The 17,147-nt window shown below is 39.9% G+C and overlaps 5 protein-coding genes across 5 annotated transcripts; all 5 read left to right on the top strand.

The window, feature by feature from the left end:
• The first annotated feature begins 285 nt into the window (after positions 1–285).
• LOC107754544 (protocadherin beta-1-like) lies at positions 286–2,092 on the top strand. The gene has a single exon (XM_016571019.1). It carries the CDS (start codon positions 461–463, stop codon positions 2,090–2,092), a length of 1,632 nt encoding a protein of 543 aa, XP_016426505.1. The 5' UTR covers positions 286–460.
• Positions 2,093–3,453: 1,361 nt separating this feature from the next.
• LOC107754498 (protocadherin gamma-A4-like) lies at positions 3,454–5,827 on the top strand. Its single transcript, XM_016570975.1, has one exon. It carries the CDS (start codon positions 5,016–5,018, stop codon positions 5,796–5,798), a length of 783 nt encoding a protein of 260 aa, XP_016426461.1. The 5' UTR covers positions 3,454–5,015; the 3' UTR covers positions 5,799–5,827.
• Positions 5,828–7,860: 2,033 nt separating this feature from the next.
• LOC107754545 (protocadherin gamma-A4-like) lies at positions 7,861–9,025 on the top strand. The gene has a single exon (XM_016571020.1). The coding sequence runs from the start codon at positions 8,252–8,254 to the stop codon at positions 9,023–9,025; it is 774 nt and encodes a 257-aa protein (XP_016426506.1). The 5' UTR covers positions 7,861–8,251.
• Positions 9,026–9,736: 711 nt separating this feature from the next.
• On the top strand, positions 9,737–15,537 carry LOC107754546 (protocadherin gamma-A2-like). Its single transcript, XM_016571021.1, has 5 exons — positions 9,737–11,268; positions 12,276–12,412; positions 13,395–13,465; positions 13,928–14,451; positions 15,531–15,537. Exons 1-5 carry the CDS (start codon positions 9,737–9,739, stop codon positions 15,535–15,537), a joined length of 2,271 nt encoding a protein of 756 aa, XP_016426507.1.
• LOC107754547 (protocadherin gamma-B7-like) lies at positions 15,346–17,055 on the top strand. The gene has a single exon (XM_016571022.1). The coding sequence runs from the start codon at positions 15,550–15,552 to the stop codon at positions 17,053–17,055; it is 1,506 nt and encodes a 501-aa protein (XP_016426508.1). The 5' UTR covers positions 15,346–15,549.
• Positions 17,056–17,147: the final 92 nt, after the last annotated feature.

Here is a 17,147-nt window from a genome sequence, read left to right on the forward strand (position 1 = left end):
GTATTGTTGAATTCGCATTGCTTCTGCCTGGCAATAGATAATTTTGCCCTTTTGATTAAATACAGGACTTTTTAGTCATTCTCAAACCAACACTTTGTGATTGTTGAACATATTTAGGTACAGTTACATATATTGTCAAATTTAGATTTTTTTATTATTATTATTACTACACAAATAGAAATTCAGCTTTTAATTTTGTTTTTGATTATTCTATCTCGCTGCGTATATATGTTTTGAGTATGTGCATTTTATATATAATTTAGATGTATTTTTGTAGTAACTCAGGATGGTCTCAGAGTGCCGCTGTTTGTTAGGGGGATGAGACTGAGAGCGAATAATTCCAGTAATACCGTCCTCTCTAACTGCACTTAAGGAGGAGACTGAGGCGTCTGCATAATGCACATGCGGGGGCATAACACAGAGGACATCGACACTGTAATAAATCGTAACCTATGGATCCATGTTTAGACGTTGTCCTAGAAATTCTCCACTAGTTTTGGATTTATTCTATTTGGAACCTGGACACACTGAGACTCGGAACTGGATACACGGTGACTTCGTTTATTTGCCCTTAAGCAAAATGTCGGACAGAACAATGGCGCGGCAAGTACTGCTGTTTATTTGGTTTCTCTCTCTCAGTTCGGCTCTCGGGCAGGTCAGTTACTCCATTCCTGAGGAAATGGCGAAAGGCTCTTTAGTTGGGAGCATAGCGCAGGATTTGGGTTTAGACTTAAAGAGACTGAAATCGGGTAAAGCGCGTATTTATACTGGAGACAGCGCTGAATACATCGAGCTGAATAAAGAAAGAGGAGTCCTCCTTATCAAAGAGAGAATAGACCGAGAGGCGCTATGCGGAAAGACAACGCCTTGCGCTCTACATTTACAGATTATTCTCGATAATCCTATGGAACTGTTTAGGGTAACTGTCGAAATTACAGACATAAATGACAATTCTCCTATTTTTAAAAGAAATGAGAGACGATTTGAGATAAGCGAATCAGCAGTTGTAGGATCAAAATTCATGCTGGAGAAAGCGATAGATGCAGACATTGGCGCAAATGACCTACAAAGCTATTTTCTACAACCTACTGATCATTTTAATTTAAAACTTCATGGTCAGAGTGATGGGAGTAAAAAGGTTGAAATGATTCTACAGAAGCCTTTAGACCGAGAAAAACAAGAAAACATGTCTCTGATATTAACCGCAATAGATGGTGGAGAACCACCGAAATCAGGAACAGTTCAGATTTATGTTACAGTGCTTGATATAAACGATAATGCTCCAGTTTTTACTAAGCCTATATATAGGGCGATAATTACAGAAAACTCCCAGAGTGGCACGCCACTCGTCACTGTTAGAGCTTCTGATTCAGATAAAGGGACAAATGGAGATGTCAGTTATTTAATTGCAAACAGTGACAGTGTATCTGACATCTTTCATATTGATGAAAATGGATTGGTGACGTTAGTCGGAAAAATTGACTTCGAAACATCTAAACATTACCAAATTGATATAGAAGCAGTAGATAATGGTGGACTGTCTGATTCAAGCAAAATAATGGTCGACGTGATTGATATAAATGATAACGCGCCCGTAATCACAGTTATGTCTAAATCTAATGCAATACCTGAGGACTCTCCACAGAGTACTGTGACTGCCATTATCAATGTTAACGATCCGGATTCTGACAGTAATGGACAAGTTCGTTGCAGTGTAAATGAAAACATTCCTTTTACAATCAAATCAACTTCTAATGGATTCTATAGTATTGTGGCAGACAGTGATTTAGACCGTGAGAGAGAGTCTGAGTATAACATCAGTGTGACGTGCGCTGATGAGGGCCTGCCCTCTCTCTCCAGCAGCGTCACTCTCTCCTTACAGATATCAGATGTGAATGATAACGCGCCTGTCTTTGACAAGAGCTCATATGAGGCCTCTGTTCAAGAAAACAACACACCGGGTCTTTCCATATTCACAGTCAGAGCCAGAGACGCAGATTTTAACCAGAATGCCCGTGTGTCTTACATACTGGAGGACACGTGTACAATTATGAGGTTTGCAGAACCACTGACTCCAGAAAGAGTGATCTGAAATACGGCAGACCTTGCAGTGAGAGCATCATTAGTCTGGACAGCAGCGGAACACAAACACTCACGCATGCGCAAAGGGAGAGACTGAACTATGATGATTGTGAGGATCAGGTGAGAATTACATTATTTTTTTAATTATTTAGTGTTTCTCATATTTGTTGTGTTTATTTTCGTTTTAAATGTTGACAAGGTCGTGCCATGACTGCTATACTATGAAATCTTTAAATATATTAATCGTTACATTATTTTTTTTCTATAGTGTGTATTGAACGGTTATATTTCAATGCTTGACTTCCCCTGTTTGTGTTGGTGTGCACTGTAAGAAATTGTTTAATGTAACAATTTGTAAGTAGAAAGAAAGAAAGAAAAAGCGAAATGGCACCCTGTGGTTGTCAGGTACGAGTTTTCTTATCAAGTAATTTTTGTCACGCCTAAAATCATTCAGAGCTGCAAACTGCTCTATAAATTTAGACAGAATGACGCATACAAAATCTGCCAGATTTAGTTCATGTTTTCAACAACAGTGAAATATTCTTTAAATTAGCGCCGAGCCTTATGTTCTACAAACAGCTTTGAAGAAAGTAGTGTAACCAGACAATTTGTTTATTTTACGTAAAAGTTGCTCTCATCCAAGTGCTATTTACACAAACTTTTTAATAGCATTATCTCTAATAACAAAGCATAATATGCAGTTGCACTGTGTTTTTGAATTGTGCTTTTTTTATAGCGTTTAGGCTATACAGTAATTTCTAGTTGGATTTTAAAAAAAATTTACAATGTGTGTGTGCGTGTGCGCGCGCACGAATGAGTCCCATTGCATTAGTTTCATAAAGGGATATTTTATTTGTTTGTTTGTTGTTTTTTGACGTTTCCATTTATCATGTTTAAGGTCTTAGGTTAAAAACGTAATTTTTTTATATTTGAGCAAAAATAATTTTATTTATTGTTTTTTTGTTGTTGTTGTTGTTTTGTATTTATGTTTAACAAAGTTTTAATGTAATATTTGTCTGATGCTCTAAGTGCCGCTGTTGGTCAGTGTTTCTGTGTAACAGACACTCGTTTTTAGATCCGCCTCCACTTTCTGACATCACATTCTGCAGAATCTCTTTCATTCAGACGGTCTCCTCTTTACATTAAAGCATCTAGAGATTCGCTTCCATACGTTTTCGGATGAAGATTGATGTTTTTCAAATTTTGGGAACCTTCCGTTCTTCAACTTCTCTTCTGTAGTGGAACAGAAAATTTGGATTATGTGGGTGCTTTGTTTTTACGCCCAAAGAGGCGCATCTTCGACGCGGATTTCATCATGGCTAATGCAGTCTCTGGTGCTGTGCGTCTTTGTCATGACCGTTGCGCGCGGGCAGGTCCGTTATTCTATTCCAGAGGAGATGACAAAGGGCTCGCTGGTGGGAAATATCGTTCAGGATCTCGGTTTGGATGTTAAGAGGCTGAAATCTGGTCGAGCGCGGATCTTTACGGAGGACAGTCGTGAGTACATCGGTCTGAATGTGGATAAAGGGACTCTGCTAGTGAAAGAGAGGATAGATAGAGAGGAGCTGTGCGCCCAAGTGTCTCCCTGCTCCTTACATTTTCAGATTATTCTAGAAAACCCCATGGAGCTGCATAGAATCGATGTAGAAATATTGGATATCAATGATCATGCTCCTGTTTTCTTAAAAAAAGAAATAACCTTCCAAATTAGCGAATTAGCGATACCTGGAGCCAGATATTCAATCGATAGCGCTAAAGATCCAGATGTAGGTTTAAATTCACTTCAGACGTATAAATTAAATCCGAACGACCATTTTGTGCTCAAAACCTTGTCTCACACTGACGGTACTAAATATGTCGAAATGGTCTTACAGACTCCATTAGACAGAGAAAAACAGGAGGAGTATAATTTGATTTTAACCGCGTTTGACGGTGGATCCCCCCAGAAAACTGGAACCTTAAAAATTAACATTATTCTCTTGGATGCAAATGACAACGCACCTGTTTTTAGTCAGTCTGTATATACAGCACTTGTAGCTGAAAATGCGTCAATGGGGTCATTAGTCGTAAAGGTTAGTGCAACTGACGCAGATCAAGGAACAAATAAAGAAGTTTCCTATTCATTCTCGGAAAGCAGTGACAGTATCTTAGATACATTCAATATTGATCTAACAAATGGTGATATTACAGTTATTGGCCCTCTCGACTTTGAAAAATCAAAGAAATACGAGCTGAATGTGGTGGCGACAGACATTGGTGGTTTAACAGATACTGCTAAAGTGATGGTGGAAATTACAGATGTTAATGACAATGCCCCTGTAATTAATGTAATATCTTTCTCAAACCCTTTGCCAGAAAATTCAGCTCCTGAGACTGTGATAGCGATGCTGAATGTCAAAGATTTAGATTCGGGAAAAAATGGACAGGTCAGATGTTTAATTAATCCTAGTTTACCATTTCAAATCAGACAATCATCCTCAAATTTTTACAGTCTGATTACTGATCAGCTTTTAGACCGTGAAAAAATGTCTGAGTATAACATCACGATAACAGCTATTGATGAGGGCTCGCCTTCTTTCTCTACTAATAAAACATTGATTCTGAAACTCTCTGATGTCAATGACAACGCCCCTGTGTTTCAGCGTCAGTCATACACCGCATATGTGATGGAAAATAATTCACCCGGAGTCTCTGTTTTATCTGTTAAAGCGCATGACAAAGACTCTGGCAATAACGCGCGTATTTCATATTTTCTAGAAGATATTCTCGTGAATGGCGTCTCTGCCTCGACGTTTATTTCAGTGAATGCAGAGAGCGGAGAGATTCTTGCTGTTCGTTCGTTTGATTATGAGCAAACAAAATAATTTAGTATTCGCGTAAAGGCGCAGGACGGAGGAAATCCTCCTCTCAGCAGCAACGTGAGCGTGAAAATAATGATTCAGGACCAGAATGACAACGCGCCTCAGGTTCTGTATCCGGTCCAGTCAGGCGCTTCTGTGGTGGCTGAAATAGTGCCTCGTTCGGCAGATGTGGGTTATCTGGTGACTAAAGTGGTGGCTGTTGATGTGGACTCTGGACAGAATGCCTGGCTCTCATATAAACTGCAGAAAGCCACAGACAGGGCGCTGTTTGAAGTGGGCTTACAGAATGGAGAAATAAGAACTGTGCGCCAAGTGACAGATAAAGATGCTGTGAAACAAAGACTCACTGTTGTAGTGGAGGACAACGGGCAGCCCTCTCGATCAGCTACAGTCAATGTTAACGTGGCGGTGGCGGACAGTTTCCCTGAAGTGCTCTCGGAGTTCACTGACTTTACGCACGACAAGGACTACAACGACAATCTGACTTTCTATCTGGTCTTGGCCTTGGCTGTAGTTTCGTTTCTCTTTATCGTGTCTATCATCGCCATACTGTCAGTCAAATGCTACAGATGGAGACGCGAGCGGATGTTTTACAAATCTGGAGCGAATCTTCCAGTTATTCCGTATTATCCGCCTCTTTACGCAGACGTAGGGGGCACAGGAACTTTACAGCACGTGTACAATTATGAGGTTTGCAGAACCACTGACTCCAGAAAGAGTGATCTGAAATACGGCAGACCCTGCAGTGAAAGCACCATTAGTCTGGACAGCAGTGGAACACAAACACTCACGCATGCGCAAAGAGCAAAACTGAATAATGAAGATTATTTTGATCAGGTGAGCTCGAGTGAATGAGCCTGAATGTGACTTTTTGGTGTCCATTTATTATTACTGGCTGCATCTGTTTTATGGTTGTATACTGTACTTATTCTATTTTTTAGATTTATAATGAAAGAAATATCAGTTGTTGTAATAGTTAATAGTAGTTATAATATACTTTACAGATAACATTTTTTAGACTACATTTTTTTATACTTTATATCAAAACTATAACCTTTCAATGTTTTATAGATACATATAGATACACATAATTAGATACAGACACGGACTTTTTTGTTATATTTTTTTTTTTCATTTGCACTCAGTCAAGTTACAGTTTTTTTAGTGTATGCATGAGTGAATCGCAATTAATCGTACCTGTATCGCTGAAAGGCTACATTGTAGTTTCTGCTTTGCTTTTGACCATTTTCTTTTCCTCATATTCTAGGTGTTCTTTTCAAAACACAATTTTATTTATAGTTCAGCAATATTCTGCCTTAACGCAAAATAAATACTACTTTGGTCGCAGTTCATTGTCTCTTTAAAAGTATTTTTTTAGTGTAATATTTCTCTGATGCACTAAGTGCCGCTGTTGGTCAGTATGTTCGGGCTTTTAACACTCATTTTTAGATCCTCCTCTACTTTCTGACATCACATTCTGCAGAATCTCTTTCATTCAGACGATCTCCTCTTTACACTAAAGCACCCAGACATTCGCTACCTTGTATTTTCGGATTAACTTGGATTTTTTTTTTCACATTTTCTGAATCATCAGTTTTTAATCTTTTCTTCTGGAATAGAAGACTTGGACTATGTCGGTTCTTTGTTGTTTTTACGCCCAAAGAGGCGCATCTTCGACGCGGATTTCATCATGGCTAATGCAGCCTCTTGTGCTGTGCGTCTTTGTCATGACCGTTGCGCGCGGGCAGGTCCGTTATTCTATTCCAGAGGAGATGACAAAGGGCTCGCTGGTGGGAAATATCGTTCAGGATCTCGGTTTGGATGTAAAGAGGCTGAAATCTGGTCGAGCGCGGATCTTTACGGAGGACAGTCGTGAGTACATCGGTCTGAATGTGGATAAAGGGACTCTGGTAGTGAAAGAGAGGATAGATAGAGAGGAGCTGTGCGCCCAAGTGTCTCCCTGCTCCTTACATTTTCAGATCATTCTAGAAAACCCCATGGAGCTGCATAGAATCGATGTAGAAATATTAGATATCAATGATCATGCTCCTGTTTTCGCTAGAAAGGAAATTGATTTTCAAATAAGTGAATTGGCACTTCCCGGGGCTCGATTTTCATTAGACAGCGCCCAGGATCCGGACACTGGCACTAACGCGCTTAAGTCATATATGTTAAATCCAACAGATAATTTTGATTTAAAGGTCCTATCACGAAACGATGGCTCGAAATACGTCGAAATGGTTCTTCAAGTGCCTTTAGACAGGGAGACTCAGGAGGAGCACAAATTAACCCTTACAGCCTTCGATGGCGGCAGTCCTCAGAAAACTGGCACCGTTAGGATAAGTGTTATGGTCATAGACGCAAACGATAATGCTCCTGTTTTCAGTCTGCCTGTTTACCGTGTTTCTTTATTAGAGAATTCACCAAATGGTGCTGTAGTAATCAAGGTAAGCTCCACTGATAATGACCAAGGCGCAAACGGTGAGATTGCATATTCCTTTTCACGCAGTTCAGGAAAAGCACTTGATTTATTCCATATTGACACAAAAACAGGTGAAATTACCGTAAAAGGGGATTTAGATTACGAGAGGGCAAAGCAGTTTGAGTTAAACATAGATGCTACGGACAAAGGTGGCTTAACTGATTCTAGTAAAGTGGAAATCGACATTATAGATGTAAATGACAACCCCCCTGTAATAAGCGTGATTTCATTTTCTAACCCAATACCCGAAGATGCCGCGCCAGAAACTGTTATAGCGATGCTGAATGTCAAAGATTTGGATTCAGGGAAAAACGGGCAGGTTAAATGTTCTATTGCTACAGATTTGCCGTTCAAATTGAAGTCATCTGAGCAGAATTTCTACAGTTTGATCACTGATCAAATTTTAGACCGTGAAAAAATGTCTGAATATAATATCACAATAGCAGCTATTGATGAGGGCTCGCCTTCTTTCTCTACTAATAAAACACTGACTCTGAAAATATCTGATGTCAATGACAACGCCCCTGTGTTTCAGCGTCAGTCATACACAGCATATGTGATGGAAAATAATTCACCCGGAGTCTCTGTTTTATCTGTTAAAGCGCATGACAAAGACTCTGGCAATAACGCGCGTATTTCATATTTTCTAGAAGATATTCTCGTGAATGGCGTCTCTGCCTCGACGTTTATTTCAGTGAATGCAGAGAGCGGAGAGATTCTTGCTGTTCGTTCGTTTGATTATGAGCAAACAAAATAATTTAGTATTCGCGTAAAGGCGCAGGACGGAGGAAATCCTCCTCTCAGCAGCAACGTGAGCGTGAAAATAATGATTCAGGACCAGAATGACAACGCGCCTCAGGTTCTGTATCCGGTCCAGTCAGGCGCTTCTGTGGTGGCTGAAATAGTGCCTCGTTCTGCAGATGTGGGTTATCTGGTGACTAAAGTGGTGGCTGTTGATGTGGACTCTGGACAGAATGCCTGGCTCTCATATAAACTGCAGAAAGCCACAGACAGGGCGCTGTTTGAAGTGGGCTTACAGAATGGAGAAATAAGAACTGTGCGCCAAGTGACAGATAAAGATGCTGTGAAACAAAGACTCACTGTTGTAGTGGAGGACAACGGGCAGCCCTCTCGATCAGCTACAGTCAATGTTAACGTGGCGGTGGCGGACAGCTTCCCTGAAGTGCTCTCGGAGTTCACTGACTTTACGCACGACAAGGACTACAACGACAACCTGACTTTCTATCTGGTCTTGGCCTTGGCTGTAGTTTCGTTTCTCTTTATCGTGTCTATCATTGCCATTCTGTCAGTCAAATGCTACAGATGGAGACGCGAGCGGATGTTTTACAAATCTGGAGCGAATCTTCCAGTTATTCCGTATTACCCGCCTCTTTACGCAGACGTAGGGGGCACAGGAACTTTACAGCAGGTGTACAATTATGAGGTTTGCAGAACCACTGACTCCAGAAAGAGTGATCTGAAATACGGCAGACCTTGCAGTGAAAGCATCATTAGTCTGGACAGCAGTGGAACACAGACACTCACGCATGCGCAAAGAGCAAAGCTGAATAATGAGGATTCTTATGATCAGGTGAGCTGATGTGAATGGTTAGGAATATGACTTTTTGGTGTTCATTTATTTATTCCCGTTCTGGCTTTATACTGTGCACTGCATTTTTGTTTTATTTTTTTTTAGATTTATAATTTTTAAATTAAGAAGCTGTAGTTGAAATGTACTGTACCGATAGCATTTTCGAGACTATTTTTCACACTTGTTAATTTCAAAACCTTAACTTTTAAATGTTTCATAGGAAATTGAATGCAGACACAGTATTCTTTTATTTTCGTAATTGCACTAAGAGATTTTTATTCTGCGTATGAGAGTCTCATTGAATCGTGCCTGTATAACTAGGGCTTTCCTTTTATTCTTAGATGTTCGGTTCAGAACATAATCTTATTAATATTTCAGCAAAAGTCCTCGTTAATGTAAAGTATATACGACTTTGGTCGCAATTCATGACATTTTCTGTATTGCTCTTTAACAGCATTTTTAGTGTAATATTTCTCTGATGCACTAAGTGCCGCTGTTGGTCAGTATGTTCGGGCTTTAAACATTCGTTTTTAGGTCCTCCTCTACTTTCTGACATCACATTCTGCAGAATCTTTCTTTCATTCAGACGATCTCTGTTTAACACTGATACATCGAGACATTCGCTGCCTTGTGTTCTCGGATGAACTTTGATATTTTTCAATCTCTCTTTATATTTTGTTCTTGGTCTTTTCTTCTGAAGTGGAATAGAAGACTTGGATTATGTCGGTTCTTTGTTGTTTTTACTCCCAAAGAAGCTCATCTTCGACGCGGATTTCATCATGGCTAATGCAGTCTCTGGTGCTGTGCGTCTTTGTCATGACCGTTGCGCGCGGGCAGGTCCGTTATTCTGTTCCAGAGGAGATGACAAAGGGCTCGCTGGTGGGAAATATCGTTCAGGATCTCGGTTTGGATGTAAAGAGGCTGAAATCTGGTCGAGCGCGGATCTTTACGGAGGACAGTCGTGAGTACATCGGTCTGAATGTGGATAAAGGGACTCTGGTAGTGAAAGAGAGGATAGATAGAGAGGAGCTGTGCGCCCAAGTATCTCCCTGCTCCTTACATTTTCAGATCATTCTAGAAAATCCAATTGAGCTCCATAGAATCGATGTGGAAATATTAGATATCAATGATCATGCTCCAGTTTTTGTTAGAAAGGAAATAAGCTTTCAAATAAGTGAGCTGGCTGTTCCTGGAGCCAAATTTTCTTTAGATAATGCGCAAGATTCTGATGTGGGTTTAAATACCCTTCAGAAATACACACTCAATCCGACTGATAATTTTTCTCTGAAAGAACAGATGGGTAATGATGGATTGAAATATGTTGAAATGATTCTACAAAAAACACTAGATAGAGAAACTCAAGAGGAGCATAAATTAATATTGACGGCATTTGATGGCGGCAGTCCTCAGAAATCAGGCACTATTAAAATAAGTGTTCTTGTAATCGACGCAAATGACAATGCTCCTGTGTTTAGTCTCCCCGTGTATAGAGTTTCCTTATTAGAGAATTCAGCAAAGGGCACTGATGTTGTGAGCGTGACTGCAACTGATAAAGACAAAGGCACGAATGCTGAAATGGCGTATTCCTTCTCACCAACATCAGGAAAGGCTTTAGAACTGTTCAATATAGATTCACAAAGTGGTGACATTATTGTTAACGGTGACCTGGATTTCGAGAAGTCAAAACATTTTCAATTGCATGTTGAAGCAACAGATAAAGGTGGCTTAACAGATTCCAGTAAAGTTATTATCGAATTAATTGACGTTAATGACAATGCACCCATGATAAGCGTAATTTCATTTTCTAACCCAATACCCGAGGACGCAGCGCCAGAGACTGTGATAGCGATGCTGAATGTCAAAGATTTAGATTCAGGGAGAAACGGACAGGTTAAATGTTCTATTGCTCCAAATTTGCCATTCAAAATACAGTCATCCACCTCAAATTTCTATAGTGTGACAACCGATCAATTATTAGACCGTGAAAAAATATCCGAATATAATATCACAATAACAGCTATTGATGAGGGCTCACCCTCTTTCTCTACTAATAAAACACTGACTCTGAAAATCTCTGATGTCAATGACAACGCCCCTGTGTTTCAGCGTCAGTCATACACAGCATATGTGATGGAAAACAATTCACCCGGAGTCTCTGTCTTATCTGTTAAAGCGCATGACAAAGACTCTGGCAATAACGCGCGTATGGCTGTTGTTTCTTTTCTCTTTATCGTGTCTATCATCGCCATACTGTCAGTCAAATGCTACAGATGGAGACGCGAGCGGATGTTTTACAAATCTGGAGCGAATCTTCCAGTTATTCCGTATTATCCGCCTCTTTACGCAGACGTAGGGGGCACAGGAACTTTACAGCACGTGTACAATTATGAGGTTTGCAGAACCACTGACTCCAGAAAGAGTGATCTGAAATGCGGCAGACCTTGCAGTGAAAGCATCATTAGTCTGGACAGCAGCGGAACACAAACACTCATGCATGCGCAAAGAGGAAAACTGAATAATGAGGATTATTTTGATCAGGTGAGCTCGAGTGAATGGGAAGGAATATGACTGTCTTTTCCGTTTAATGGTTTTTCTTTTTGACGTTTTCAGTGGTTTTTTTTTTTTTTTTTTAATTTTTTTTTTTTTGTGCAAACTGGCAAAAAGTTACAAATTTACTGTACCGATAGTATTTTTGTGACTATAAATTTTTTACAATTTTCATATTAAACTTACTATTTTTTATATTTTACACAAAATCATTTGTGTGTGTGTGCTTATGTGCGCGCGCATGACTGAGTCACAACGAATCGTACCTTCATTGCTAAAGGGCTATTTTATATTTTCTGCTTTGCCTCCGACTGTTTCCTTTTGTCATATTTAGGTCTTCGGTTAATATCATGTTGTTATTGGTATTTTAGGGGGAAACCCGTTAACGCAAAATATATACTTCGGTTGCAGTTAATGAAGGTTTTTTTATTATTTTATTATTTCTCTTTAACAAAAAAATTTTTTTTTTTTTTTTTCTGTGTAATATTTCTCTGATGCACTAAGTGCCGCTGTTGGTCAGTGTGTTTGGGATTTAAACATTGGTTTTTAGATCCTCCTCCACTTTCTGACATCACATTCTGCAGAATCTCTCTTTCGTTCAGACGATCTCTGTTTAACACTGAAGCATCGAGACATTCCCTGTGTTTTCGGATGAAGTTTGATATTTTTCAACCTTTCTGAATCTTTTGCTTGTTCGACTTTTCTTCTGTAGTGGGACAGAGGATTTGGATTATGTCGGTTCTTTGTTGTTTTTACGCCCAAAGAGGCGCATCTTCGACGCGGATTTCATCATGGCTAATGCAGCCTCTCGTGCTGTGCGTCTTTGTCATGACCGTTGCGCGCGGGCAGGTCCGTTATTCTATTCCAGAGGAGATGACAAAGGGCTCGCTGGTGGGAAATATCGTTCAGGATCTCGGTTTGGATGTTAAGAGGCTGAAATCTGGTCGAGCGCGGATCTTTACGGAGGACAGTCGTGAGTACATCGGTCTGAATGTGGATAAAGGGACTCTGCTAGTGAAAGAGAGGATAGATAGAGAGGAGCTGTGCGCCCAAGTGTCTCCCTGCTCCTTACATTTTCAAATCATTCTAGAAAACCCCATGGAGCTCCATAGAATTGATGTAGAAATATTAGATATAAATGATCATGCTCCAGTTTTCATAAACAAAGAGATACATCTTCAAATTAGTGAATTAGCGTTACCTGGAGCCAGATACTCAATCGATAGCGCTGATGATGTTGACGAGGGTTTAAATTCGCTTCAGACGTATAAATTAAATCCAACCGATCATTTTGTGCTCAAAACCTTGTCTCACACTGACGGTACTAAATATGTCGAAATGGTCTTACAGACTCCATTAGACAGAGAAAAACAGGAGGAGTATAATCTGATTTTAACCGCGTTTGACGGTGGATCCCCCCAGAAATCTGGAACCTTGAAAATTAACATTATTGTCTTGGATGCAAATGACAACGCACCTGTTTTTAGTCAGTCTGTATATACAGCACTTGTAGCTGAAAATGCGTCAATGGGATCATTAGTCTTAAAGGTTAGTGCAACTGACGCAGACCAAGGAACAAATAAACAAGTTTCCTATTCATTTTCCCAAAGTAGCAAAGGCATCTCAAATATTTTTAATGTCGATCCTTCTTACGGTGATATATTACTCACTGGCCTTCTAGACTTTGAAAAAAACAAGAAATATGAATTAAATATGGTGGCGACAGACATTGGTGGTTTAACAGATACTGCTAAAGTTATGGTGGAAATTACAGATGTTAATGACAATGCCCCTGTAATTAATGTAATATCTTTCTCAAACCCTTTGCCAGAAAATTCAGCTCCCGAGACTGTGATAGCGATGCTGAATGTCAAAGATTTAGATTCGGGGAAAAATGGACAGGTGAGATGTTTAATTAATCCTAGTTTACCGTTCCGAATAAGACAATCATCCTCAAATTTCTACAGTTTAATCACTGATCAAATTTTAGACCGTGAAAAAATGTCTGAATATAATATCACAATAACAGCTATTGATGAGGGCTCGCCTTCTTTCTCTACTAATAAAACACTGACTCTGAAAATCTCTGATGTCAATGACAACGCCCCTGTGTTTCAGCGTCAGTCATACACCGCATATGTGATGGAAAATAATTCACCCGGAGTCTCTGTTTTATCTGTTAAAGCGCATGACAAAGACTCTGGCAATAACGCGCGTATTTCATATTTTCTAGAGGATATTCTTGTGAATGGCGTTTCTGCCTCGACGTTTATTTCAGTGAATGCAGAGAGCGGAGAGATTCTTGCTGTTCGTTCGTTTGATTATGAGCAAACAAAATAATTTAGTATTCGCGTAAAGGCGCAGGACGGAGGAAATCCTCCTCTCAGCAGCAACGTGAGCGTGAAAATAATGATTCAGGACCAGAATGACAACGCGCCTCAGGTTCTGTATCCGGTCCAGTCAGGCGCTTCTGTGGTGGCTGAAATAGTGCCTCGTTCTGCAGATGTGGGTTATCTGGTGACTAAAGTGGTGGCTGTTGATGTGGACTCTGGACAGAATGCCTGGCTCTCATATAAACTGCAGAAAGCCACAGACAGGGCGCTGTTTGAAGTGGGCTTACAGAATGGAGAAATAAGAACTGTGCGCCAAGTGACAGATAAAGATGCTGTGAAACAAAGACTCACTGTTGTAGTGGAGGACAACGGGCAGCCCTCTCGATCAGCTACAGTCAATGTTAACGTGGCGGTGGCGGACAGCTTCCCTGAAGTGCTCTCGGAGTTCACTGACTTTACGCACGACAAGGACTACAACGACAACCTGACTTTCTATCTGGTCTTGGCCTTGGCTGTAGTTTCGTTTCTCTTTATCGTGTCTATCATCGCCATACTGTCAGTTAAATGCTACAGATGGAGACGCGAGCGGATGTTTTACAAATCTGGGGCGAATCTTCCAGTTATTCCGTATTACCCGCCTCTTTACGCAGACGTAGGGGGCACAGGAACTTTACAGCACGTGTACAATTATGAGGTTTGCAGAACCACTGACTCCAGAAAGAGTGATCTGAAATACGGCAGACCTTGCAGTGAGAGCATCATTAGTCTGGACAGCAGCGGAACACAAACACTCACGCATGCGCAAAGAGCAAAACTGAATAATGAAGATTCTTTTGATCAGGTGAGCTCGAGTGAATGATCATGACTATGACTTTCTAATGTCCATTTATATATAATATTATCTTTCTGGCTTCATCGCTTTTATGGTTGTGCACTGTACTTCATTTATGTATTTATTATTATTATTATTTAGATTTGTATTGGAAATTGCTGTAGTTGAAATTTACCGATAGTAGGAGATGCCTAGGATTAGTGACCATACATTTTTCACACTTCAAATCAAAACCATAACCTTTCTATGTTTTATATATAAAAATAAATAATACATACACAGTCGTGTTTTCATTTTCATTTTGCCAGTTGCACTCAGATATTAGTTTTTTTATCTTTTAAATTTTGCTAATTTGTGCACACAATGAATCGTACCTGATTAACTTAAGGGCTATATTATATTTTCTGCTTTGCTACTGACTATTTTCCTTTCATCATATTTTAAGTGTTCGTTTCAAAGCATCATTAATTAATATTTGAGCAAAATTCTGCCTTAACGCAAAGTACGTATATACTAGTCGCAATTCATGTCATTATCTGTATTGCTCCTTATCAGTGTTTATTTATTTATTCATTGTAATGTTTCTCTGATGCACTAAGTGCCGCTGTTGGTCAGTATGTTCGGGTTTTAAGCACTAATTTTTAGATCCTCCTCTACTTTCTGACATCACATTCTGCAGAATCTTTCTTTCATTCAGACGATCTCTTCTTTACAGCATCGAGACATTCGCTGCCTTGTATTTTCGGATGAACTTTTATATTTTCAACCTTTCTGAATCATTTGTTCATCTTTTTTTCTTCAGTGAATAGAACATTTGGATTATGTCGGTTCTTCCTTGTTTTTACGCCCAAAGAGGCGCATCTTCGACGCGGATTTCATCATGGCTAATGCAGCCTCTCGTGCTGTGCGTCTTTGTCATGACCGTTGCGCGCGGGCAGGGCCGTTATTCTATTCCAGAGGAGATGACAAAGGGCTCGCTGGTGGGAAATATTGTTCAGGATCTCGGTTTGGATGTTAAGAGGCTGAAATCTGGTCGAGCGCGGATCTTTACGGAGGACAGTCGTGAGTACATCGGTCTGAATGTGGATAAAGGGACTCTGCTAGTGAAAGAGAGGATAGATAGAGAGGAGCTGTGCGCCCAAGTGTCTCCCTGCTCCTTACATTTTCAGATCATTCTAGAAAACCCCATGGAGCTCCATAGAATTGATGTGGAAATATTAGATATTAATGATCATGCTCCTGTTTTCATGAAAAAAGAGATTACTTTTCAGATAAGCGAATCTGCTTTTTCTGGGGCTCGATATTCAATCGATAGCGCTAATGATCCTGATGTAGGTCTAAATTCTATTCAGACATATAAATTAACCCCATCTGATCATTTCACAGTTAAAATACCTGCTCATCTCGACGATACAAAATACGTAGAAATGATTTTGCAAAAAACCCTTGACAGAGAAACTGGAGAAGAACATAAAATGATTTTAACTGCCTTCGATGGCGGAAACCCTCAAAAAACGGGCACTATCAAGATAAACGTTATTGTTTTAGATGCAAATGACAACGCTCCTGTTTTCAGTCAGTCAATCTATAAAGCATCTATTCCAGAGAATTTTCCTAAAGGATCCTCTGTGTTAAGGGTGAGTGCAACTGATAAAGACGTGGGATCTAATGGAGATGTTACCTATTCTTTTTCACAGAGCAGTGAACGGTTATCTAACCTTTTCCAAATAGATTCCAGTTCTGGAGATATTATAGTTAATGGTCAGTTGGATTTCGAGAAATCAAAAAAATATGAATTATACGTAGAAGCAACAGACAAAGGAGGATTAAGTGACACTAGCAAAGTACATATTGAAATTACTGATATAAACGACAATGCTCCTATAATAAGCGTAATTTCATTTTCAAACCCAGTGGCGGAGAGTTCAGCACCAGAGACTGTAATAGCAATGCTGAATGTCAAAGATTTAGATTCGGGGAAAAACGGAATAGTCAGGTGCTACATTGCTCAGAATTTACCGTTTAAAATAAAGTCATCAAGCCCAAATTTTTACAGTTTAGTCACTGATGAGCTTTTGGATAGGGAGAAGGTCTCAGAATATAATATCACAATAACAGCTATTGATGAGGGCTCGCCTTCTTTCTCTACTAATAAAACACTGACTCTGAAAATCTCTGATGTCAATGACAACGCCCCTGTGTTTCAGCGTCAGTCATACACAGCATATGTGATGGAAAATAATTCACCCGGAGTCTCTGTTTTATCTGTTAAAGCGCATGACAAAGACTCTGGGCACAGGAACGTTACAGCACGTGTACAATTATGAGGTTTGCAGAACCACTGACTCCAGAAAGAGTGATCTGAAATACGGCAGACCTTGCAGTGAAAGCGTCATTAGTCTGGACAGCAGTGGAACAC

Source organism: Sinocyclocheilus rhinocerous, unplaced genomic scaffold (assembly GCF_001515625.1).
Source record: "Sinocyclocheilus rhinocerous isolate Xijiao unplaced genomic scaffold, SAMN03320098_v1.1 scaffold50, whole genome shotgun sequence".
Classification (NCBI taxonomy): Eukaryota; Metazoa; Chordata; class Actinopteri; order Cypriniformes; family Cyprinidae; genus Sinocyclocheilus; species Sinocyclocheilus rhinocerous.

Coding starts and splice junctions, on each gene's coding strand:
- LOC107754547 (XM_016571022.1), top strand. CDS start 15,550: ATGTCGGTTCTTCCTTGTTTTTACGCCCAAAGAGGCGCATCTTCGACG.
- LOC107754545 (XM_016571020.1), top strand. CDS start 8,252: ATGATTCAGGACCAGAATGACAACGCGCCTCAGGTTCTGTATCCGGTC.
- LOC107754546 (XM_016571021.1), top strand. CDS start 9,737: ATGTCGGTTCTTTGTTGTTTTTACTCCCAAAGAAGCTCATCTTCGACG. Junction 11,269..12,275: donor GTGTCTATCATCGCCATACT/GTCAGTCAAATG, acceptor TTTCTTCTGTAG/TGGGACAGAGGATTTGGATT. Junction 13,466..13,927: donor ATTCGGGGAAAAATGGACAG/GTGAGATGTTTA, acceptor GTAAAGGCGCAG/GACGGAGGAAATCCTCCTCT.
- LOC107754544 (XM_016571019.1), top strand. CDS start 461: ATGTTTAGACGTTGTCCTAGAAATTCTCCACTAGTTTTGGATTTATTC.
- LOC107754498 (XM_016570975.1), top strand. CDS start 5,016: ATGATTCAGGACCAGAATGACAACGCGCCTCAGGTTCTGTATCCGGTC.